A 25,542-nucleotide genomic window follows, 5' to 3' on the forward strand; every position below is an offset into this window, starting at 1 on the left:
TAGGTACACATTAGTGTTGTGAAAAAAGTAATCGGTTCAAGTTCTTTTTGTTTATGAGTTTATAGTGTCAAACCGCCTCCAAATTACTTTTAATATTTGCCTTTTTGAAATGTGCCGTTTTCTTGCTAATTTATAGTATTTAATGCTAAATTATAGTTAATTATAAGTGCTAAGAAAAATTTCATAAACATATCATAAATCAATTTGCACAAAAAACAGTGAAGACTCATTGTCTCAGAGTCCACTAATGAACTTCAAAGCAAACCATCACGTTTGGATAACATATTCACACATAAAAAATAATTAAAAAATATGCAAATATGGTAAAAATTGAATGCATCAATCACTACAACAACAACAAAATGTTTTATGAAGACGCATGCGCATCAGCCGTCAGCGTTTGCATGCCTCCAAAGGCGCTAATTGGGTAAGTGCATTTCTGGTTTTTGGCCATTACAACGCTTGCCAATAGGCATAACAGAGTTTTCCGTTACAAAAAATACTTCAATTTTCATGTGCATCGACATAAAAATATAAATATGTAAATGCATTAGAGTTCATACAGCGATATCGCATGTTGCTACAAGCTGTTTTGAGTGGTGCATTAAAAGCATAAAAGCCTGCTGCCTCCTCTGAATGGCAGTTGATTGTGAGATGAGAAACTCTTTTATGGCAAAAATTTACAATTATGTCTATATTGTCTTTCAAAGGCCAATGGCTTTTGGAAAAACATCAATTATAGCTTCAAAATGTTGCAGTTTTCCGTACAAAAGTCAATTAATGTTTTACTTTTAAAACAAACTTCAATAGCAGTGGATATTAGAGGAGACAAAGATAGCGCAGAAGTACAATGATTTTGATGCCGCTAAAATTAAAAGTGATTTCAAGTACATATGGTAGCTTAATAAAAACTTAATATTCATCTTTTTAATGTTACGTGTAGTTTACTAGATTTCGTAAGGGTCATTAAAAATGCCAGCTTTTAGTTTTTCATTACATAAATCGAGACACTTTCTTGAAAAGTTTTTAAAATACGGACCAGTTTAATTTAATGCCTTAACATGTTGCTTTCGGGCTTGTAGAGAATTGCAGGGGATAAATGGATAAATATCTGCAAAACAATGTAGCAGAGCACCAGGCCTCCCTGAGAGCTCCTCGGGCCATGGAGGAATTGTCCCCAATTTTCAAAAAATCAAAAAAGGGTTCAGAGTATATAATTGCCGTAATTAATTGTAATCAAAATTTTGTCTTGAAAAATCTGATTGAATTCAATTAAGAGGTTTCGAAAGTAATGTGAATACACCATTTTATATCAGAGTATAAGTGCTGTACCAGACTACTAATCCTAGTGGCAAAAAACTTGTTGTATTGTTAAGATATCCGAGTGCGTTAAATGCGTCAGAACTCTCTGCGTGGTCATAAGATCAAAGCCACACAGTTGTAAAATCGAAAAAGAAAATTCGTCCAATTCGTTTGGAAAAGCCGCATTTTAACATCAAACAGATTCATTTGATTTTGCAAGAAGATAATTAATAATCACTGAAAATCTGTAAGAGTCTATTATTATGGTAAAACATTTCTTCAATGTCTACATTCTATATAGTGGTAGCGGTGGCTAAACATCTGGATGACCTCTGGCACAAATGCGTCTACGTCAATGTTTGCTGCCATAGAGTTGGCTGAGCAGAAAATAGAAGTCTTCCTCATAAGCAGATGGAAGGTGGAAGAAAGGGTCATCTTCGGGGAATGCGACATTCTTTCACAGCCGCAGCTGAAGTATCTGGGAGTAATATTGAATTCCAAATTAAAATTTAAGGAACACCTGGCGTATACTTCTGGTAAAGCAAACAAAATATATAATGTTCTATCAAGAATGATGACCGATGAGGGCTGCGTGCGTTCCAGCCGGCGAGCTTTAATAGCAAAAGCAATGAGTTCAGTAATCTTTTATACAGCACCAATATGGATACAGGCACTAAGGGTGACGAATTCTCTCGATTGGACCAGCTATCAGAGCCTTCTGTAGGCGTAAAAAAGGAGGAGAGCACCAAAAGCATCACAATTTAGCAGCAACGGTGGCAAATCAAACACTGAGTGGACATAAATGCTTTAGAAGCTAACTGTTCCGATTCCATTACGACCTTAGACCGGACTCTCCGACGTTTACAGAGTGATTAGAAGACTCTGAGCACTCGTTTTTCAAATGTAAAGGAATAGTTAAAAACTTCATTTACTTGGTGGCAGCTTTTCGGTGGAAAATTTGACAGCTCTCATGTGTCAGTCCTCTGGAAATGGAAAGCTGTCATCGAAGCGTCAGCTCTAATTATGACAAAACTAAGCCATATGTAGTATATTAGGCGTCGGATAGATGATTCTTAAAGTCTTTCTCTCTCTCTCTCTCATGAAGTAATCCGATGGTTCCGTGGGAGAAATATAAGTTGGTAGTAGGTTAGGTTTAGCGAATTAAAGTTCCACACTCCGGCTTTCGATGCTTCCTCCGACTAAAAAAAACAAAAACATTTCATGTATGTAAAATTTCAAATATTTTTTCAAGATATTACTATATCAACTACCCAACTCAAGCCAAGTCACCCCAACAGTATTTCACCAAATTCGTTTAATTTATGTATAGTGCTATAAAAACACCAGCGGGCCAGTGGGGTCTATAAGAATTTCTTTACTGCTTGTATGATTAGTCCATAAATAAATCTATTTTACGAATTCCTAAGTGTGTTAAGCAAGTATGCCAAAGAACTCACTCTATTGAAATTTAATTACCTTCATTAAGTAGATGTCGTGATCTATGAAGCCATGCAAATAGTTTTTGAATTTGACTTTAATACCAGCAAAATTATAACGGTATTAATTTAATCGTGTTGTCCGAACAAATTGAATTGCTGAAGTATATTTATATACATATATAGAACAACAAATGCATATATTCACCTAACTTAATTATATTTGATGGTGTGTGCAGACTGGTTATTAAAAATACTTGGACAACGATTTGTATTAAACTGAATTGTTGATGCTGCCAAAGTAGTCAGCCTTGAGCCAAGAACGCGTTTCTGGCTGCCGATACAAAAATTCTTGCAGTCGATGAAGTATTTTTGTTTTTGCAGTGTCTTACTCGTATTACGAATGCCCAGTATTGCTCAGTACCCAGCGGCAACGTTCCGCACAGCAGGTGCTTTTGTCATTGAAAGTGAATGGGTGCGTACAAAATGCTTACAAGTACTCAAGTGGAGGCGAATAAAGAATTAGAATAACACTATGCTAACAGTTATACATACATAATACTTATACATATATATTAGATATGAATAACTTTTTACGTAAAGTTTTTATTTTAATTCCCTGATGATTGATGAACATGTTCCGAGTATCAGCCGAATGTACTTAATCATACCTATTCCGTTATTTTCGCATTTTCAGGGCGTACAGAGCAATCCGAGCGGACATCGCGATTCAACCGGAAATGGCTTAAATGCGCAAGCGCAGCCGCAGAAAGTTTATCACAATGCGCGTTGTGCGCGTCACCACAAACCACATCACAATCATAGCCACAACAGTAGCAACAACAACAATAGCAGCAACAACACCAACAGTATTGCCAATGGCAACAATAACAACAACAACAACAGCAATAGCAATGGTGTTCTCGCGAATGGTGCGACGCCGAATGGTCTTACCGACTTGTGTCACCATCAGTTGGCCAATCCACCCGCACATGGACATGGACACAATCACACACACACAAACGGCGGCGGACATCGAAGAAAATCGGAGTCTGTGCTATCTACAGATTCGGATATACGTTTCACCCGTCGCAAGCTGGGCGATAGTCAGAAGTGTGGTTGTGCTGTGATAGCGGGATTTCTAGTCGCCCTCCTTGTGGCCGGCGCTTTCGTGTATGTTGGTTGTAAGTGTCTAAAGCGTGTAACAAATTTCCGTTTAGTGAAACAACCTTACTGTATTACATTTTAGATACATATTTCCGCCCTGAACCGCTGCCAGATCGGACCTTCCGCGGTAAATTTCTGGTAATGAACGATAAGTGGTCCATGGAGTTGGCAGATCAGAATTCATTGAGATTTAATCACAAAGCACGTGATTTCCGCGAGCGCATTAATTTGATTGTAAAACGTTCAGATTTACGTGAGGCTTACGAAGGCAGCGAGATATTGGCGCTGGATGGGTAAGTTTGTTTTTTTACATGACCATTCCAATATGAAAAATATTTTTTTCTATAAATAACAGCACGGAGGATATCAATGAGGTTGTTGTACATTTCAATCTCATATTTGATCCATATGCCGGTCTGGTATCGACTGCCGATCTTTTGGCCCTCTTCGCTGAGGAAATTAACGAACCGAATCGTAAATATTTCGCCAATATGACCGTTGATCCACAGAGTTTAACGATCAAAGAAGTTACCGGCCTCATTGAAGAACCTATTATGTCTTCTTCACCACTCGGTGGAGAAGATGATACTACCGAGATAATTACTACTACGCCGAAACCACCTCGCCGTTGCGAACCGCTCAAATTGAACTACTGCCGCTCGATCGGTTACAATATCACGACATATCCAAATTTTCTGGGGCATCACTCGTTTGAGGAGGTACAAGCGGACGTGATTGCTTTTCGCGAATTAGTCGATGCCGAGTGTTTTCGTGAAGCTTTCGATTTTGTTTGCCGTTTACTGCAGCCACCCTGTGATACGCATGGTTCATTCGAACCGACGCCAGGTGTGATGTGTCGCGAATATTGTCAGCTCTTCATGAGGGGTTGCGGTAGTCGTTTGCCGGCACGTTTCAAGCGATTTTTCGATTGTGAAACTTTTCCGGAATCGACGGGCATACAGAGTTGCCATCACAAGCCACATTGTGCACACGATTTGCAGAACAATGCACAAAGTCCGCGTCTCTGTGACGGTTTCGTGGATTGCCCTGATTTCTCTGATGAACGCACTTGCACTTTCTGTACAGCGAATTCATTATATTGTGGTAGAGGGCGCGCTTGTGTGCCACGTAAGGCGCGTTGCGATGGCAAAGCTGACTGTCCAGATGGTTCGGATGAAAAAGATTGTCGTGAGTATTAAATAAATCGAGTGCATATATGAATGAAGTGTTACGCAGAGAATATTTGAGCTTGGTTTTTTTTTAATTTACAGTTGCTATAGCACCACTGGCTGCCGATCTCTTAAAGCCCGAGCCTTTGGTGCCCTATTTACCACGCTTCCATTCAGAAGGTTTCGCGGTATTTTCCGAAAAAGGTGTTGTGGGAAAATTGTGTGCAGAAGGTCTGGAAGCAGATAGCAAATTGATAGTACGTCAAACAGTGGCAGAATCGCTTTGCAAATCCCTCGGCTATGAGTAAGTAAAAGAAGTGATATTTTTTTAAATTTGATTTTAACTTTCCATTCAAATTCGTGCAGATCCGTAGAAATATTTGAGGTGCGCAACGATACAGAACAAGTAGAAGATTACGTGCGTGTGCTAGATCCTCACGCGCCGGAGATATCTTTTATACGCACTCACTGTCAGAAGCGGCAGGTACTCTACGTCGGTTGTGGTGAGCTACAGTGTGGGGTGCAGTCGGTATTATCGCCCAAACAATATCTGTCGTTGCCAAAGATGTCCTCACCTGGTGATTGGCCTTGGTTGGTGGCGCTCTATCGCGAGGACATACATGTGTGTGATGGAACACTGGTTCGTATATAATCTTACGTTTTAGGTTTCTCGTTTATTAATTGATTTATACATTTTACTCCAGATATCTCGCGATTGGGTGCTTACTACCGAATCGTGTTTCCAAGGACAACCACGCGCCACTTGGATGGCTATATTTGGCGCCGTGCGTCTATCATCCAACGCACCTTGGACTCAGCGTCGTCGTATTATTGGTTTGATAAAGAGTCCTGTAGAAGGCTCCACAGCGGCATTAATTCGACTTGAGACACCTGTTAACTTCTCCGATCACGTGCGCCCTATATGCCTACCCGATGAACTGCAGCGCAAACAGGATCAGCTAGCGAAACGTCGCGCTTTTGTACCCAAAGCTGAGCGTCTAGAGGGTAAACGTCCACAGCCGAAGGTACCGCCCACTCCTAGCGCTGTCCAACGTCATTTGGCAGAATCACAAAAGTTCTTCGTATCACCGGCGGTGGAACAGGATCCAGTTGATACGCACAGCGGTAGCAGCTCGGAAAGTGGAGAGGAATATTCACGTTATGATTTCGATCACTCTGAAGCGGCCGCCTCACAAATGCCGCATGCTGAAGCGCTGACCCAAACAGTAGAGCAACAATTCAATGAATATCCGTTGCCGGACAGTGCGCCACAAGTACATTATTACAGTGGTGCTGCATCATCTGCTGGCCGTTATGCGCCTGTGCCTGTGGCGACTGGCGGTGTCGGTGTTGCGTCAGGTCGAACGCCAATCGGAGGTGTGAATAGTAAAACATCAACGCCGCCGCCCAGAGTTGAAGAAATCTGGACAAATTGCAATACACTAGGCTGGTCTAGACAACGTGATCATCTGCAGCGAGTACAGCTGAAAATCGGTGATATGGCACCTTGCGAAAATATTTCCATAGCAACGGTAAACAGTATGTGCACCGAGGCGACATATCAGAAGCATGATTGCACGGTAAGTTTGAAATCAATAAATTTTAACTGTTAATTGATTAGTTGTTTAAAACTCTCAAATGGTTGTTGTGCTTATAGCTAAATGTTGAAAGCGGGTGCGGGTTTAATAAACGGGAGGAAAATCTATTTCAAGTAGGGGTTCGAATAGTTTATGAAGCCTATATGTATGTAAATAATGCAAATTATTGGGTGAGGACCCGAGTCGATTTAGCCACGACCGTCAGTGTGTTCGTCAGTGTGTCCTTTGCGCCCGTCTTTTTCTCCCCAAGAAGCGAAAAGCTGTAGAAGCTCTCGGAACGGCCAAACGAACTGAACGATGAAAATCAAGTCTACTACTAAAAGCGCAATAAATCCATAACTAATTGCGCCAGAGACATTAAATTTTACTTCCGAGATGGTATGAGAAGGCTTTATGCGAGCCGTGTGAAAATTGGACAATGGGAGTGGCATCGCCCCATTTTTGGTGCAATCCCATACCTCGGTAATGGGACTTGTCTCCGAGCACCTGGAGAAACAGAAAAAATATTTAGAGGTACGCGATTATATTCTGTGCGAAACTCCGTAAATCTGCGACAGAGACATTTGATATGATCAAGCAGATTACCTAGATTTAGCTTTAGCAAGAAGTGTTGTGTTTCGGTGGTACCAGGCCTTTTTGGAGGGCCGGGAAGAAGTCGATAATAAATGAGCAAATCCAAAGTAAAAATGATACTCATTGTCTGAAAGTCCTCAAGAGACTCAAACGAAGGTTCAGTCGTGTCCGACAAGATATCGCAGCCGATTGGAAGTTGCAATACGACAACGCCTCGGCTCACACCGCTTTTGTTGTGAACAGCTATCTAACCAAGGCCGGCAGCCGCCCTACAGCTCAGATGTGGCCCTTGAACTTCTTTGTTTCTTTGCCTAAAAAGGCCAATGAAAGGGAAGAATTTTGAGACGACAGAGCGGATAATGCATTCCGTAACGTTTTCAATGCTTGGGAATCCCGTTGGCAGCGCTGCATCGACGCAGAAGGAGCCTATTTTTTTTTAAAGGGTTGTAACGATTGGTTAAATAAATTTTTTTAGATCGACTCAATCCTATTACTTTCCGGACAAACCCTGTAAAATTGAAATTCAGACAAAATTTTTTCCTGGCAGTAGCATTTCTGTATATCAAAAGTGGGTTGAATCGGGTCAATACTTCTCTGAGCCCTATATATCTAATATACAGATATTCGAACTACTAGGTGCCTTTATACTGGATATATTGGGCAATACTTTAGTTATCTCAACGTGTTTAACTCATATCAGTATATATTTGTGCCTAAAATAGATACAATTGGGCGAAAACTTGACCTAGCACTATTACTAGGATATTCGAACACCCGGCTGACTTTGCTCCATATAATTGGTGATAGTATGTACGGTACCTAAATGAAACCCAGAGAAAACTTTTTTAGTATGTGGCAATACTACCCCAACTGAATATGCCTCTGGTTTTTTTTTGCTGCTCAAAAATGATATTTTATATTTTTTTCATTCGTTAACATTAAAATTGAGTTATTTAAAGTTTTTATAAAAATGTGAGAAAAACAAAAGATTCTCACATTGTTACTCTAGGTTGCTGTTTAAAAGCTGAAATAGTTTAAGAGAAAATTCCCTTCAAAGTCAAAACATTTCTCTGTAAAAATTGTTTTTGTTCACTGTATAACTGAGCAAAAACTTGCATCTGTTTCCCAATGAAGTGCCAAACTTTGTACGCTTTTTGGTTCACCGAACGCAATTTGACTAACTTTTGTGAAATTTTATTAAGGGGTGCCTTTGTATGGGTATAGAAAGTTTATTTCACAGGATATTTAATGAAAAGACCATACGAAGTGCGAAATTAATTTGCAATTTCTATGACATTAAGGGTTTTTACCATATAGTCATGCTTAAACACTAAACAAATATCTCTTTAGGAAATACTGTAGAATGTAGAAGCATAATCGAAAAATGTTTGCCAGTTTATAAGTTAAATATTTTGTTTTTATTTGGTATAAGTTTTTTAACGTTGATATACAAAATGAAGTGAAAAAAAGTTGATTTACAAAAAATAATAATAATTAAATAAAACACTTAAGCGGTAAAAATTATTATATATATAATATGTATAGTGTTATAAGTATGTACACAATAATTTGATTGCTTTGCTTGCTTGGTTGAGTATATGATTAAATCAGTTCATTAATTTAAATTAATTTAATAACTAAGAATAAATATATACTATATAGTCGTATACAGTCTGCAAAAATGAAAAAAAAAAATGTTTGTGGAAAAATAAATTTTACAAACCTTAATTCTAAATAATAATACACTAGTCATAGATTGCTAGGCTCTTTATCCTCCCGCTTATAGCCGCATAAAGCGCTTTACTTGCGCCAAAGGCTTCATTGTACGCTTTTTCAATTCACCCATTTGCAAACGCTTTTTCACGCGCTTCACAAATTCGCTACGCGGTGACTGTTTCTTCACATTAGCTTTCTGCTTCTTAGCGCTGTCATTTGCTAATTTGATAGCTGTTGTGGGATATTCGTAGATGAAACAATTCATACGATATACTGGTGTAAACTTCGATGCACATTGATCATCATCTTCACTAGCTGGGTTCTCACTTTTGTTTTTTACTTGAATATCACAACTCTCTATTGTTGTTTTTGCAACTTCCTCTTGCGGTTGCGTTGACTGCAAGATGTCGACTGCACGATTGTAATCATAACGTATGTAGAAAACCCTGGTGGGGTTCGGGAATAGCGTGAGAAAGTAGTCGAACTGCAACTTATCAAAAATTCTGCCGTTTTCGGTGGAGATCAGCAGAGCTGTCTCATGCGAGGCGGGAATATTGAAGCGCTGAATAACTGGTGGGGAAATAAAAGTCAAATTTAGTAACATTATTGGATATTTACATGTACATATATGTATATAGATAAGTATATATGTAGATACATGGAAGTATGCGTACATATGTATTAATAAATTTCCGTTAGCTTTACTTACTCAACTTAATGATCTGTTCGTAACGATTTGTGGCCTCGTAATGTATGTTACTTATTTGCTTCCGATAGCAAACAATCAAACTGCCGCCCTCAACCATTTTTCCTACTTTCCAATCGAAGTATTATTAATTTAATTTAATTTGCGAATCTCTGGCCGTTATTCCATAAATAAAATACAGCTGTACGTGTGCTCACTTTAACGACTTGTTTTGTTTTGGCAGACAAGGAAAAGTTTCTGCTGTTCGTCCATACGCCAGGTGAACAACAGGGATGAGTTTGTAGGTAAACAATACGCTCTCGTTTCCAAATTGCATTGACTGTTCGCTCTCTCTCTTCATATTCTATTTGCCGCTAGAAGAATGCAGTTGCTTTGTGCGAACAATGTACAATCCTCCCTCAAAAATCGCAATAACGAAGTTTTTGTGCCTGCAAGACAGCCTGGAGTAATGTTTTCTTCATGGTACGTGCGCTTGGACTGGCGCTTATTTCGGAAATGAAAAGGTTGTAGCGGCAAAGTTTCAATTGATAGTAGATGGTGTGCAACAATTGAAACCAGCTCAACACTGTGAAAAATAAGTGACAAGAATTGAGTTAAAATTTTTTGTGAAAGATTTCATAGAAAATAATAATAGGTCTATATGAAAGAAATTTACAAAAATAATAATTATAACAGTGCAACCAGTTCAGTCATTATTGGGAAAGATTTTTTCGAATATACCAGAGTCAAATTTGACTCAGATTGACAAAAATATATACATACACACATACATATGTATGTCTTCAGTGAATTTAGTTTTCTTTTGGTTTCGGCTTATTTTTGGAGCGCCATTCGTTAGATTGTTGGACAGTTTTGATATCGGGTTTATAAACCCACGTCTCGTTATTCATTAATGATTTCTTTGATGTTGGGTTCTCAGCTACGTTATCAAGAATTTCTTTTGCGATCTCTGCTCAAGGTTAGTTTTGCAAAAGACTTGGGTCTTTTGCATCCTTTTCAATTTCTGTTTCTTCAACTTTTTCGATGTTTGACTTCTTTGGAAATTAATAGATTTTTTTTACTAGCAAAAGACAAAATTAGTATTATAATTTTTTAGTGAAAATCACTTAAATACTTTTATGAACATTTTGCTACTTTCCTTAAAAGCATTTTTATCATCATTCTCAATTGCAATCCCGTACATTTTTTCTTATTGTAGCTATTATTATTTGCTCAGTGTAAAAAATTGTGTACTGACGTCATTGGTAATAAATTAACTCAATTCAATTGTTCGCAAGGCGAGTGCCAAAGTAAAAATTCATTCATCTCATCCAGCTGCATGCCACTGCCGCCAAGAAGCAATTGCTTTTGAGCACGTTCTATTCGGAACTCTCTTTTCGAATATCGCATTATCGCTCTCTGTGCTCGCCAGACATGTTGCTGCATGTTCATTCATGGTGTTTTTTGTTTTTGTTTTTTCTTTCACTGGCAGCCGTTACTATTACTGACATCTATGCATGCGTCATTAACACCTCACAAATGTTTGTACATGTACATAGTACATATTTACATATGTATGTATGTATGTATGTTCAAATGCACTCAACCATCACTGGTACAATAACAAGTAAAAACACAGCAACATGCAAATAGCTACATACATACATAAGTATGTACATATGTACTCATACATACTCTTTATTCCCTGTCCTGCAGGTATTCCACTGCATGTACCTAAACTATTATTGTTGAATAAATTTTAATCCTTAGTTACAACATGTATGGAGTTACCTGACAAGATATCTGGTAGGGTTCTGTGAAAATTTTCAAAACATTGATCAATTTTATTGCATTTAGTTTATAGTATAATAAATAATATTATATTAAAAGGACAACTACATATGTATGTAGTTATTCTAATAAAATGCTTTTCTCCCAATTTTTTAATGTGTCAAAAACATTATTTAAATTAAAAAAATTTAAATTAGTAAAAATTTTGCTTAATTTTTGAAAATGTATGAACTAACTTAATCTAATATCGTAAATATGATTTCCATATTAATTAACTAATTAAAATCCATTAATAATACAAATGCAGTCTTAGATACGAGTACAATACTTCTATGAATACTTTTTCGCTTTTAGCGAATGTCTAGTAGGACATGGCCAGACGTACAGCCCCGTTAAGCTATCCGGCTTCTTAAATAAAGAATCTTAACTCAAAAGCTTGATATGGAAATGGACGAATTAATGCCGCTACAACTTCCGTTGTTTATAACCTCCTATTAATTTAAATGCTCCGCCGTTAGTTTTGTTTGTGTAGCCATTTGCGGATATTCACCCATAAAAGAACTCGTCCGCCGCAATGCACCTTCTACAATCTCCTTTGTTTCGGACCGCGCAGGTATAATTCTGATGCTGTTTGAAGATTCGCTGAAACGGACACGTTTTGTAGGCGGCGGTGAACATTCGCTGGGATATACGCCTATAAAACAGTTCATGCGAAATACAGGTGTCGTTGGGTAGGTCGGATCGTATTCGTAATCGCTTTCTCGTTGACGTTTTCGGCTCTTTTGCTGCTTTGTGGTTACAGTGTTAATTGCATTATTGCTTCGTGGCAGTATTCTCAGGTTCTTTCCCGAACTTACTGTCGTTTGTTGGTTACTTTGTAAATGGAATGTAATTTTGGGGCTCGGAAACAATAAGAGATAGTTTTTAAGGTGACGTTTACTAAATACTTTTCCGGCTTCGTTGGTAAGCTTGAGAGATGTTGCTGATTTGCGTTTGTATGGAATCTGGAAGTGTTGCATTACTGGAAAGAAAAATTATTTAGTGATATGAATTATTATATAGTAAATGTTTGAATGTTCTTTTTTCGTATACTTACTCGTCTTAAGAATTTCATCATAAGTGCTGCCCAGCTTATAACGGATTAACTGACGTTTTCCGTGGTAAGAAACTTTTAAAACTTTACGTTGGGACATTATAAATTTAAAAAAATCAGTCGCTTTGAATATTATTATTTATTTTTATAATTTTCTATAACACGTTTGCTCTGCTCGAGTGCTTGTTGTGTAATGCTGCTCTACCGAAGCACGTGCGGCTTTTATAGGCATAAAAAAGTGTTATGTAGTGTTGAAAGAGGGTGTGAGGCAGGATATTAGTAAACATGTTTGTTCAGTCATGCACACACACAGACATATGTAAATACATTTATACTCGCGACTAAACAAATTTTGTTTACATGGCTTTGTGTGACCTTGACATATCGACAAGGTTATTTTCAAACCTTTATCCTTCGGGATGAGCTACCACACAAACAAAAATATTTGCGTGTTTTTGGTTGTTTGGGTATTGTTTTTAAATGAATTAGTCCAAAATAAGTTTTTTTACTATTGTTATGTAAAGTATTAAAGCAATTATCTCAAAATAATGCTTATTGTTTGGCATTAACTTGTAAACAAGTTTTGAGGTTAGGTATAATATACTATTTTTGAACAGTATTTTCTGCCTGCAAAGCACCGAACTTGGACATGAAATTAACTTTTTAAATTTTGTATATACCAGTAAATATTTTTTACTCCGTAGTAGAAGATACGTCAGTGAGTACATACCTACATATATAACCATTCATATGTACAGTGACTCACACGTCTAACCGGACGCGCGCATTGCCAATGATGGAACCCTCCAATCATATAGTGAACATCTTAAAAATGATACATATGATACATCAAATTAAAGGAAAAATCTTCTTTTAAGAAACTAAAATAGTAATAAATTTATTCACTGCGTAAAATTTAGAGAAATAGCTCGCAACATATAAAATTCGTTCCACACAACTAACCGGATTATTTAAAAAGCTAATGATTACTTATATTTCGTAGCATATCCTTTTGCAGATAAAACTGCTTCTAGTCGCCTTAGTATAGAGGCGACAAGTTTTTGACAAAATTCTGTTGGTATTGTGTTCCAAGCCTCCAAAATAGACCTTTTGAGCCCAGCAACATTGGAATACTGTCTTTAGTACACTTTTCGACTGACTTCTTGTCATACGTGCTCAATAACGTTCAGATCTGGGGATTGGGCAGGTGTCCCCAGTATATGAGGGCAATTGTATATTTACCAAATACGAGCAATCTCCGATTTGTGCTTCGGATCGTTGTCTTGGTAAATTGTAAAATTGTCTTTAATTCCCAATGTGACACATGACTGCTTTAAAATTTCCTTTAAAATGTCGACATATTGGAAACCATACATAATACCTTGCACAAAATGCAGGTTGCCCCTTCCTTTAGCCGATATGCATCCTAAAACCATTACTGGCCCACCACCGTGCTTAAGTGTTGCCCTAGTATGTTTTGGCAAGTAAGCTTCGTTGGGACGCCGCCATACAAAACTTCAGCCATCAGATCCCTGCAAGTTAAACTTGCTTTCGTGTGTGAAAAGAACCTTGAAAAAGAAGTAATAATACGGTTTTATGATTACTAAATCAAAATTATGCCATTTGCCCTTTGTCAAAACTCATCAAGCCTTTTTAAATACAATTTCGCAAATTCTAGCCTATTCATTCTATTTTTTCGTGTATGTACGGCTTTTTTACAACTGCTGTACCATGTAAATCGAAGCTTCTAAGTGTGCGGCGAATTGTTTCAGCTGAAACCTTCTTCCCTTTTTCATTTTCCAATATGTTTCTTACATTTTCCGCCGAGGAAAATGGATTTTTTCAACAATTTCCAGTGTAAACTTTTCTTCGGCTTGTGTTAGCTTCTTTCCTTGACCAGCTCTACTAACATTATTGATAGGATTTTCCTTCTCAAACTTTTTTATAATATCGAAGACAGTTGAATTAATTCTTTTCACAATCTCCGAAATATCTTTAATGGTTTTTCTTTCTTCCCATAACTGAATAATTAGCTTCAGAATTTCGATACAAGAATGAGCACGTGGGGGTGTCATATTGTTGTGTGGCTTACTCACAAACTTACCGGTAACTACTAATATGCTGAAAATAATATTCAGTGTTTATTCCAGTGGAATTCCACAACGATCAGAAGTATCGTTACTTGTAGAAGGTTACTTCTTGTAATTTTCCGGTTAGTTGTGTGGAACAAATTTTATATGTTGCGAGCTATTTCTCTAAATTTTACGCAGTGAATAAATTTATTACTATTTTTAAGTTTCTAAAAATAAAATAGAAGATTTTTCCGTTAATTTGATGTATCATATGTATCATTTTTAAAATGTTCACTGTATATGGTATAATAATATAATTTTTAAATTTTTCTTCTTTACTGGCTCAGACACCACTTACGTGGTTAAAGCCGAGCTAACAACAGTGCGCCATTTCAAAATACCAAATACAGCCAGGTTCTTCTCCACCTGATCCTAAGGTCTTCCTCTGCTTTCATCGGAGAGGTTTCGCCATGGAGGCTGAATTTTCCAACTGTTTTACCAAAGATGCCTTTTTTGCCTACCCTGGCATTAAAATCCCCAAACACAATTTTGCATCGTGGCGGGAGCAGTCGTCACAAGCGCGCTCCAGCCGATCGTAAAAGACATCTTTGGTCATATCGTCCGGCTCTTTCTTCGGGGCGTGGACGCAAATTATAGTTATGTCGAAAAATTTTGCACTTATGTGGATTGTGGCTAGAAGCTTATCCAAAGGAGTGAATGACAGTACTAGATGAGTGAGTCTTTCTCCCACATCGAATTCGCGGTCCTTTATATGGCCGCTGAACCATAACAAATGTCACAAGAACCTACTCGTCTCCGTTCTTGTCCCGTCCATCACATTTTTTGGACGGCGGTGATTTCAGCCTTTATCTTTACAAGGACATCGATCAGCTGGTCGCCGGCTGCTTCCTAATTAAGCGACCGGACATTCCAAGGTGCATGTCCTCAAATCGTATCCTTAATGCGTTTGCCATGGTCATCATCAAAAGGGGGGCTTTTTATCCGAGGCTATTGATAATCTTTCATTCGGGGTGTTTTTTACCTAGTGGGTCCCAAACCCAGCGCACAACCCTTAAGAGGGATGGTTCACCTTACTTTAGCTCGCCTTCAAACGGTTGTTCTTAGGCTACCCAGAGGATACTTGGTCTGAGGCCGGAAGTCGTGAGCTGCTTGAGCCATGTGTAAAATAATATTTTCGAGCTGATCAGAGTTCTTTCCGCACTTGCGTGAATTTCTATACATGACTCCATCGTCCTTTCGTATATACATACATATAATATAATATATTGTAGTATTGCATATTTTACTACAAACATCTTGATCATAGTTTGAACACAGTCGTTTTTTAAGTTGAAATTAACTTTTTTATCATTTTCCTCTTTTTATTTTGTACATGTAATACATTTTTATTGATTTCTTTTCGCCAACAGCAAGAAGAGTATTCCGGTGCACCTGTGCAGTGCCTCATACCGGGCACAAATCAATGGGCATTGCTCGGTGTTTCATCCTGGCGTATTGCTTGTGGACCGAGCGGCGTCGAACGGCCGAGAATGTATGACAAAATCACATCGAATGCGGCGTGGATACGGGAGATTCTAAGCGCAGCGTAGAAACCTTCAAACTTAATGGTACCTGTGTTGGCATGGGTTTCAGCGTAAACACAAAAATGAACAAAAGTTAAAGCTAAAACTAAAATTAATATAACATTTAAGGTAACACGAAGCTAAATATTTACTTAATTCCTTATGTAATTAGTTTTAAATATATATTTTATCAAGTATCTAAATTGGTAAACGCATGTACATGTGTGCGTAAAAATTATGATTGTTGTGTGCAGTAAATTTTGGTTAAAAAAGTAGAAATTTTATATTATAGAATCCTTTTTTGAGTGTTTGTAAGTTTAATTGTTTGTGTGTGTGTATTTCGCTTATTTATATTGTCGATGCAATGATTGCATTTAAATTAAAATTAAATTTATTTAAAAAAATGTGTAAGAAATAATCAATATTTGAATTAAAAAAACAATCATTTGGTGTAGTTACGTAATTTTTTTAGTGTAAATGCTAAGTGACGAACTTTTTGCATTACAATTACTTTATTACTAAATAAATATTAACTTTGTAAAGTATTTTAAAGAAAGTATAAAATATTTATAATACTTAAAATATGCATGTATATTTTCCTTTATAACTGTGTAATTTTTTTATTAAACGTTGTTTTGTTATGCGTATTTTTAACAAAAATATAATTTAATAAACTAATTAAAATGTCTTTAATTATAAATTTATATTAATTAGATATTGATTTTTTTTAGATATTTTGTCTTTTCTGTCCAAATGAAGTAGTGACTAAAATATGTATTTTAAAATTGTGTATTGATTTTAGAAGTTTCAAAGATTAACGGTCTATATCCACTTGTAAGTCAGAAAAAACGAATTCGCAAGTGAACACAACTCCTTCCATAATAAATATTTTGTTACAGCATTTAACTATAACCGAAATATCATTCAAATAGTCAGCAGACGTAAAGTGATGTTTTTAGAAGTCCTAAAATTAGGTAATCAATGAGACAAATCCGTTTCGAAGTGATGAAGAAAACTTCTTCTATATTTGAGATTTTTATCTAGCATCTTCTTTATTGGATCACGTAAGTAAAATGACCTTGCCAATGTTAAACTCAAATGAAAAAGAAAGTTCCATTAATTTCTGCTCATACATGCGCAGAAACAGATTTCCTTGAAGGAAGTTTGCTAAGTTTCCTCTGACGTAAATTTAATATTAGCTGTTAAATGTTTTGTATAGTTTGTTAAAATATTAATTACTTCCACTTCCTTGTTATTAAGTTGAGTCTACCATTGACATATTTTAATATGACAGTTTAAAAATAACAACAAAAGTGAATAGTGACTTCTCGTTATTAGTTTTCTCCTGAAAGTATGCTAACTAAAAAATTTGCCGCTATTTATATTCGTAGATTTAAATCTCTTTAAAAAATAATCATTTATAATAAACAACTTACAATTTCACAAATTATTTGTACTTTGATTGAATTAAAGAAAAAAATTGTTTTTTACATAATTAATATTTGATTAAAAAAAGTATCTTGTTTATATTATTACATTTGATATGGCAATGCTGCGTACACTCGTTGCAGCTGTCAATGCGAGTGGAAAGGAGAACGAAAAATTACTCGCAGTGAAAAAAACGGGACTTGTGAAGTTAATTTTTGTGGTGGCACAATATATTTAATCCCCACAAAAACTATTTATAACTTGTAAAAAATGTAAAACGTTTAAATTAGTTGAATAATAAGTGAAAACGCGTTGGTATTTGTTGATATTGTGTGAATCGGAGCAGCAACCATGACATCTATATTGGACATGAAGCCTGGCCCGCCCGACTATTGGGCGGACATTTATAACTTCTTTCTGCCGCTAAAATACTTCATCACAAATGACCGGTTCGATGCATTAATGCAGCATGTGGACTTGAATTATTTGCTCAACGCTTTGTTTTGGATATTTTTATTATTCGCCGGAGGCTTCATTGGATTCTATAAAATATTCGAGGTAGGCTGTTGCGTATATTCATACATCTTACATGTTTTAACATGCATGTGCACCTGGTATGCATAGCGATTTATTTGTAGTTACTAAAAATAGCATGCGAGTTTTTTTTTGAGATTTATTGTTTCTTGTTTGTTGCATGTGTTCTTTCGTTTTGTTTTGTTTTTAGTATTTGTGACCCAAGGTGACGGCGCCGCTAGGTTAATCAGCTGTTTGCTTAATGCAGTTTTTACATGCGTTTTAGCAGAGCGCAAACAATATAAAACAGCTGTTGGCGAGGTCGTGTTGTTCGTTGAAATAAATGGTTGCCAGATACTTACATGAGAGAAATAAATAAACTAAGTCGTGGAAATAAAAATTTATTATTATTTGCATAAAATAAAATATTATTGAAGTAAATAGTTGCTTGATACTTGCATGATAGAAACAAATTCAAATAAGTCATGTAAATAAAAGTGAAATTCTGATAAGAATTTACATGACTTATTTAAATTTAATTCTTATTTACATGAGAGTGAAAAGCAATAATAAAATTAAAACTAATTTTTGATATAAAAATTCTTGTACACTAAATTGTTCATAATTAATTTTCGTAAATATACATACTTGCAGGTTTTCCTAAAAACATCCAATATAAAATTCTACAAACGTAAACAATTTGCACGATCCGTGTGGAACATTGCCTTTTATGCCGCTTGCACACTCTTTCTATATTTTTACAATGAATTTATGTTGTTACCGCAGCTGTTCAAGAATCAAGGACGCTACTCATTGTTCTATTCATCAGAGAACATGATCTTTTACAAATCACAACAATGCGAAAAATTTCAATTCTATTCGCTATTCATCATAACATTTAATCTACATAACGCCATATTGGATTTCAAGGAATCCGATTATCTAGAGGCTTGCTCGAAGACGCTGTACTTGCTTGCATTGGGAGCTATTGATGTGTACAAGTATGTTTATAGCTTTGCAGTACTCAGTTAATTTAAAGTTAACTATAATAATTTATTTTTCAGATATGAAAACTACTTTGTGGGTCTGAATCTCAGCTTAGGCGTCTACAATATACTTACGGAATCTCTTTTCTTGCTGGCTTTGATTAATTCAAAAGGCAGCCGTTTATTGTTTCAAGTGTTTTTGGGATTACGCATCGCTTCTTGGTATGTAGTCAGAACTAAGTAATCGGAAGATATTTTTTGGTACCAAATTTTTGTGTAAAGCGATATTTCATTATTCCAAACGCGTGCAGTTCCAAATTTTGTATCTCTCCCACTTGAATATAAATACTTCATCGTCTTTTTGTTTGCAGGTCCCACGTATTCATCAGCTTGCTACCATTTAAATATTTAGTTCCTACGTTGTTTGCCAAAAATTTTAAAATAATGTTAAATGTTACAATTTGGCTGTGGTACGGGCTGTCCATTTGGAATTCGCCAGTGCTGCAGTATTTTTATCATCAGATTTATCACTCTTCGCCGTTGGACTGCTCGGGTGAAGGATCAGCAGCAAAGTATATATGTTAATAGTAAAAGTAGACAATAAACTCTAATAAGAACCTTTGCTTTTGTTCAGATGCATTTTGCTGAAAGACTCAAGTGAACACCGTCACTTTAAAACACTTAAAAAGGCCTATATGGAAGTAAAATTAGCGCAGGAGAAGTTAAAGATCAGCTCTCTAGCAAATTCGTCTGGGTCAGATAGTTCCTGCACGTCAGCGAAAGCTTTTCAAGCTATTAAATGTAAGAGAAATACCACAAAGAAAATTATAAAAAATTAGGATTATAAATAAATTTAATACTACATACTACAGGCATAATGACGCTTAAGCGTAAATTGAAGCGCATACGTGAAGGACGTGGCTCGGAGATGGAGAATGACACAGAAGATATGAATAACGAATAGATGCGAAAAATATTGAGCTCTCATTTGATGTCGAACCGTGACCATATTATAAATGCAATGTTGAATATTGTTATACACACGTATTCCCAGTTTGACAGTATCGGTGGAAATAATGCCTAACCCAATAAGACTTTATTTATATTCTGTAGCACTAAATCTCGTAATATTATTCCTTTCATTTACTTTTAAATTGTAACATCAGACTCTCTATTTTTTATTCCTAATATTACACCAGTCACCTATTTTTGTATTCCTATGCTAGAGTGCAGAGAAAACGCTCACTTACATATTTATAATTATGAAAAAGACAATTTTGTATTGTTTGATGTAAAGCAATCGTACTACATTAGTTTTACCGCTCTTTGTAACTACCTAAACTAAAAAATATTGTTAAATTGTAATAAACACGCATATATACACTTTATATTATGTACAAAAAATAAAAACGTTAAAAATATATTTATTTGTTGTCTGTTGAATGGTTGTTTTATTATTGAAAATGATGCAGAATTTCATTACCTTTCATTTGACACCAAAATTATCAAAATCGGTGCATAATTGCCGAAGTTGTGACGAAAAATCACTTACATGTAGCAACTGGCACACACACGCACGCACACACATGCAGCGCGATCGCTGCGATTTTTACATTTTCTCAAATGCCCGATTTGCACCAGGCACCCAGAACTGCTCATAACATAGCAGGTGGCTGCCGCGAAAAATTAAAATTTTCGTTGCATACCCGAAAGGCGCAAGAAATTTTTCCACTTCCTCTCGCTGCCGGAAGCGTTTGCACGTTGCGTTTAATTGCTCATAACTAAGCGAAAACTCAATCGTTAACATTGATTTTGGTGTCAAATGAAAGATAATTTTTTCAGCTTGCGATGGGTGCCATTTTCAGCATTCCAATTAACGCGAGAACTGCGTTATAGTGCCAAACGCTTTTACATATTTTTGAGTGGTAAAAATTATAGCTGAAACTTTTGTATTGAACTCATTGTTAGCTGGTGTCCTACCCTTTCATTTGATACCTCAAACGTTGTTTCAAACATATATTTGGCGAAGTTATGCTCAATTAAGTTTGTCCAGTCAGCGCTTCCGGTGCTGTGGCGAATTTCTTGCGCCTTTCGGGTATGCAACGAAAATTTTAATTTTTTGCGGCAGCCACCTGCTATGTTATGAGCAGTTCTGGGTGCCTGGTGCAAATCGGGCATTTGAGAAAATGTAAAAATCGCAGCGATCGCGCTGCATGTGTGTGCGTGCGTGTGTGTGCCAGTTGGTACATGTAAGTGATTTTTCGTCATAACTACGGCAATTGTGCACCGATTTTGATAATTTTGGTGTCAAATGAAAGGTAATGAAATTCTGCATCATTTTCAATAATAAAACAACCATTCAACAGACAACAAATAAATATATTTTCAACGTTTCTATTTTTTATACATAATATAAAGTGTATATATGCGTGTTTATTACAATTTAACAATATTTTTGTTTTAGTTTAGGTAGTTACAAAGAGCGGTAAAACTAACGTGTACGATTGCTTTATATCAAACAATATAAAATTGTCTTTTTCATAATTATTAATATGTGAGCGTTTTCCCTGCACTCAACGTCAATTTGAGCGAACGGAAAAATTTGCTGCGCTCGTACGTGTGTGTGTGTGTGTGTGCGTGTGTGTACGTGTGTATGTAGTTTAAGTTGTTTGGTTTAAATTAGCGTAACTTCGTCAATTCTTCACCGATTTTGATGGTTGCAGTGTCAAATGAAAGGTATGAATTTGGCGCTTCATTTAAAAATAAATTGGATTTTTATTTATGATTGCGTACACATTTTATTTAGTGTTTTTCGCAAACTTAGCTTAAAATTGTTGGAAATTTGTTTGGATGCTATAAATGTTTGGTTTTTTGTATAGAATATTGTAAGCAATATTTTTGGTGCTTATTAACAATCAGAAAACGCACGTTAAAAATTATTTATTTTGTGAAAATCTTTATTTATTTTGATTGTATGCTTTGTTATTTATAAAAATTGATATTTATTTATATATTATATATATTTATATATCTTTATACTCACCATTTCATTAATCTTTCCTACAAATAAATTGAGTGAAATTGTTTTTTGTGTTTTAAAATTCATTGTTTATTTCGTTTTGTATTTTAATTATTTTTACTTAATTTAAACCTCAATTGTTTTATAACTTAATAATTAGTTTGTGTTTGTTTTGCATTTTACTGTTGCCTTTTTTTTAATATTCAACACCTTGGTGTAGTATGTTCTTGAACTCAACTTTGAGCGTACTTTGAGTTCGCTTTAACTCCATTAACTAGGCCCTGCTCCGGCACTTTTGCTAAACATATACAATAACTTCAACTTCGTCAGCAACTTCATGCTTAGACAAATTAGTTTCGGATTTTTTGTTAATTTTACAGCAATTTCTGAAACATTTTTTACTCGAAATTGTTTTTTAATTGTTACATAGTAATTTGTTTTTTTCTTCTTTTTACTGTTTTGCTGAAACATTTTAATTGTAATTGGTGTAAACTTAGTGTAAATCTTATTTAAAACTTAAATGCGCTAAGTGTAAACTTAAGTACTTTGCTTACTCGTCTTTTATTTATTTTTATTAATTTTTTGTAGTTAAATATTTTTATAATTATTTATTATAAATTATTATTTGTTAAATTTTTTATGCTCTATATATTTGTTTTGTATTGAAATCGTCTATTTGCTACAGTACATTTATTTTGCGCTACTTTTTCGTTACTTTGTTGTTGTTTTAAATTAATATTTTTTTGGAATTTTTCTAGCCACTTAATAGTTATAGAGTTTGAGTTTTAGTATCTGTTAACATTTGCAAGGACTTTCCGTCCTGTTTACATCAGCTAATTTATATTTATTTAAATTATTTATTAATTAGTAATCGTTTCATAGTTTTTGTTTTTGTTATTTTGTTAAGAATAGTTTTAATAATTTCATTTAGGTACTGACTTATGTGTAAAATTTTACTAATAATGCATGGGTGAATTCGTTTTGTGTATAAAATTAGTTAAATTTTCATTTATTTTTAATTTTATTAATTAATTTCCTTGTTTCGTTTGTGTTTCTTAGTAAACAACTAAACTACTACTTGTTTTATATTTACAATTTTTTTTCTTTATTTTATGTTCAACAATTTTTCATTAATATATTTTTCTGGCTTTGAATGTGCTTTGAATGGTTTTTATAATTTTATATAATTTTCTTTTTCAATGATAATGAGCTTACTTACAAATAACTGCATGGATTTTTGCCTAATTTAAATTGAATTTGTGCAATTAACTACCTAAGTTTCAATATTATATTTATTGTTTTTTGTTTTCTCAGTTGAAAGACTGTCTTCAATTGAACTGTGGAGTGTTGATGAGCCAACAAAGTGAAGCACCGTTAGTTATAAAAATTATTTCAAATTCGTAAACATTTTGGTTATTTTTTATATAAAATACTATACATAATATAATTTTATAAAATATTAAAAGATAAACAATAAAAAAAAATATATCTTTCATTAAAAGTATTCATGAAACAGCAAAGGAGAAATATTGGAACATGAAACTGGAACATTTTGAAACTAAATACTTCGAAACTAATCTCTGCAATAGACAACCAGACCTTATAACTAATATTGCAGGTTCCCCAAAATTGCAAGAAAAATTGTCGAACACACAATACTTAATTTAACAAGGACCTGTCAGAAATCAATGTCCAAGGTTTCCCACAGCGAGGCACCTCAGACGCACATGTCTCCGTCTTCGCAGATCCTACACGAGATCCAAGCGCAGAGGAGCCGCATTTCGAGAAGCCGAGCAATACCAAGCAACAAAAAAGGAGCTGAAACATGTCATCGATGATAGCAAAAATAAAAAAATGGGAGGAACTACGCGAGGATGTTCACAAAATCCTTGTGAGTTGTGTACATATATAAAATAGTAATAAAGAAACTCGGTGTTCGAGCAAAGTCACCTGACTTAAGCGTTGGGAAAATGAATCACATCGTAAACGCTCTCTTCCCCACACACGAAAAAAGGTCTAGTGATCCAAAACAGACTCTAATACTTCTACAAATCTGCCAGTACATTCTTCAAGAGCTGCAATTAGTCACTGATATGCTCAAGACCAACAAATCAACCGTCCGGAACGGGACTGCAGCAGAAATCATGCAGAACGACCGAACCAGAATATTCCCCAAACTTTTGAAAATATAACAGTTGGTGCTAATTAGAAAGAAGATCGCGACTTGCCATCAGTATACCGTCCACTATACATGCTTGTCACAGCGAGAAAGCTTTATGAAAATCTACTCAACCCCAGGCTCGAAGCGGCTATCAACGTGGCTGGAGGACTCCCTCCTATGTTATTTACACGGCTTTTGACCCGGCTGATCAACTCTAAAGGCTATAAAATGTGTCATTGACAGTGTAGAAGCTGCACAGCGTAGATGGCATAAATACAAGAGAATAGTGTTGCTGGCGACTTGTTCGAGAAGTCCGAAACGCCCTCAACAACGCTAGATGGGTGAATATGATCGAAGTCTCAGAGCTGTGGTGTGGAGGTAGGAGTCATGTCAGTAGCAGCACGACGCTATCCTAAAACACATACCCCTCGAAATAACTATGCAAACGAGAACAAAATAAAAGCAAACTACCTAGGCATCAGACTGGACCTGAATAACCCGGATTCTGGGTACAAATACAGCATGCCGTAAGAAATGCAGCAAAAATCACCTCCCAACTTAACAGACTATTGGTCAACATGGGGGGCCCCAGCCAAGGAAAGAAAAAGCTTCTAATGTCGACGATAAGCGTCCTATTATACGGAGCTGAGATAGTGGCCAGAATCCACCGCAGACCTTAGAGTTGCATCAGTTTATCGAACAATGTCAGGTGAAGGTGACACAATATTAGTTATAAGCGGTAATGTCCCAATTGACTATCTGACATATGAAAGCTGTGGGTAAAGACAACATCCGAAAATAAAAAGAGCGCAATAGAACAAATAAAGAAAGCTGCAGATGGATAACCAGGCTAATAAAAGACCTAAAGAAAAGTCGAAAAGCCGTCATACGATGCGATGCGACAGAACACAGACATTCTTTGAATGTGTGCGAGGGCAACGAGAACGCGCCGCCATGGAAGACCTTGCTGGCCCAATAAACGCGGACAATTTCATCAGCGTCATGCTGAAGTGTGAAGTAAACGGGGGGATTCACAAGTTTGCGAAAAATACGCACCACCCTGAACTAATGCAAATGTGGGTCCAGCGTCCTTTAGATAAGAATACCCCCTTAAAGCTAAATAGTAAATTCGCAAGTCTAAATAACTAGCCTTAGCCGTCCCAAAGATAGATTTTCGAATACGCTGGTAGTCAAAGAGCTAACGAAAATATAACAAAAAAAATTAAATTCTTATTTTGCCTCAACTTTCA

At 35.8% G+C, this 25,542-nt stretch overlaps 4 protein-coding genes across 4 annotated transcripts in view; 2 read left to right on the plus strand and 2 right to left on the minus strand.

Moving 5' to 3' along the window:
- Positions 1–16,775, plus strand: part of LOC105222741 (uncharacterized) — a 72,446-nt gene extending 55,671 nt beyond the window's left edge. The window contains exons 4-10 of the mRNA XM_049456850.1: positions 3,436–3,922; positions 3,988–4,198; positions 4,261–5,093; positions 5,177–5,378; positions 5,441–5,714; positions 5,779–6,654; positions 16,033–16,775. Of these exons, the coding sequence (XP_049312807.1) occupies positions 3,436–3,922; positions 3,988–4,198; positions 4,261–5,093; positions 5,177–5,378; positions 5,441–5,714; positions 5,779–6,654; positions 16,033–16,212 (3,063 nt within the window). The 3' untranslated portion in view covers positions 16,213–16,775. The remainder of the gene's footprint in view (positions 1–3,435; positions 3,923–3,987; positions 4,199–4,260; positions 5,094–5,176; positions 5,379–5,440; positions 5,715–5,778; positions 6,655–16,032) is intronic.
- On the minus strand, positions 8,653–10,176 carry LOC105222739 (uncharacterized). The gene is made up of 2 exons (XM_011200188.4): positions 9,671–10,176; positions 8,653–9,531 (listed from the first exon to the last, which is right to left on the minus strand). Exons 1-2 carry the CDS (start codon positions 9,765–9,767, stop codon positions 9,026–9,028), a joined length of 603 nt encoding a protein of 200 aa, XP_011198490.2. The 5' UTR covers positions 9,768–10,176; the 3' UTR covers positions 8,653–9,025.
- Positions 11,342–13,097, minus strand: LOC109579318 (uncharacterized). Its single transcript, XM_049456851.1, has 2 exons — positions 12,534–13,097; positions 11,342–12,458 (listed from the first exon to the last, which is right to left on the minus strand). Exons 1-2 carry the CDS (start codon positions 12,628–12,630, stop codon positions 11,932–11,934), a joined length of 624 nt encoding a protein of 207 aa, XP_049312808.1. The 5' UTR covers positions 12,631–13,097; the 3' UTR covers positions 11,342–11,931.
- Positions 16,776–17,766: 991 nt separating the features above from the next.
- LOC105222738 (uncharacterized) lies at positions 17,767–20,555 on the plus strand. Its single transcript, XM_011200186.4, has 6 exons — positions 17,767–18,171; positions 18,781–19,127; positions 19,191–19,334; positions 19,484–19,684; positions 19,747–19,913; positions 19,985–20,555. The coding sequence occupies exons 1-6, from the start codon at positions 17,965–17,967 to the stop codon at positions 20,074–20,076; spliced, it is 1,158 nt and encodes a 385-aa protein (XP_011198488.1). The 5' UTR covers positions 17,767–17,964; the 3' UTR covers positions 20,077–20,555.
- The last annotated feature ends 4,987 nt before the right edge of the window (positions 20,556–25,542 follow it).

This window comes from Bactrocera dorsalis, chromosome 4 (genome assembly GCF_023373825.1).
Source record: "Bactrocera dorsalis isolate Fly_Bdor chromosome 4, ASM2337382v1, whole genome shotgun sequence".
In the NCBI taxonomy this organism is placed as follows: Eukaryota; Metazoa; Arthropoda; class Insecta; order Diptera; family Tephritidae; genus Bactrocera; species Bactrocera dorsalis.

Excerpts from the sequence above, each read along its gene's own strand:
- LOC109579318 (XM_049456851.1), bottom strand. The coding sequence starts at position 12,630 with ATGTCCCAACGTAAAGTTTTAAAAGTTTCTTACCACGGAAAACGTCAG. Across the intron at positions 12,459-12,533 it reads TGATGAAATTCTTAAGACGA|TAATGCAACACTTCCAGATT; the intron begins GTAAGTATACGA and ends TTTTCTTTCCAG.
- LOC105222738 (XM_011200186.4), top strand. The coding sequence starts at position 17,965 with ATGACATCTATATTGGACATGAAGCCTGGCCCGCCCGACTATTGGGCG. Across the intron at positions 19,128-19,190 it reads GGAGCTATTGATGTGTACAA|ATATGAAAACTACTTTGTGG; the intron begins GTATGTTTATAG and ends TTTATTTTTCAG. Across the intron at positions 19,685-19,746 it reads GGTGAAGGATCAGCAGCAAA|ATGCATTTTGCTGAAAGACT; the intron begins GTATATATGTTA and ends GCTTTTGTTCAG.
- LOC105222739 (XM_011200188.4), bottom strand. The coding sequence starts at position 9,767 with ATGGTTGAGGGCGGCAGTTTGATTGTTTGCTATCGGAAGCAAATAAGT. Across the intron at positions 9,532-9,670 it reads CGAACAGATCATTAAGTTGA|TTATTCAGCGCTTCAATATT; the intron begins GTAAGTAAAGCT and ends TTTCCCCACCAG.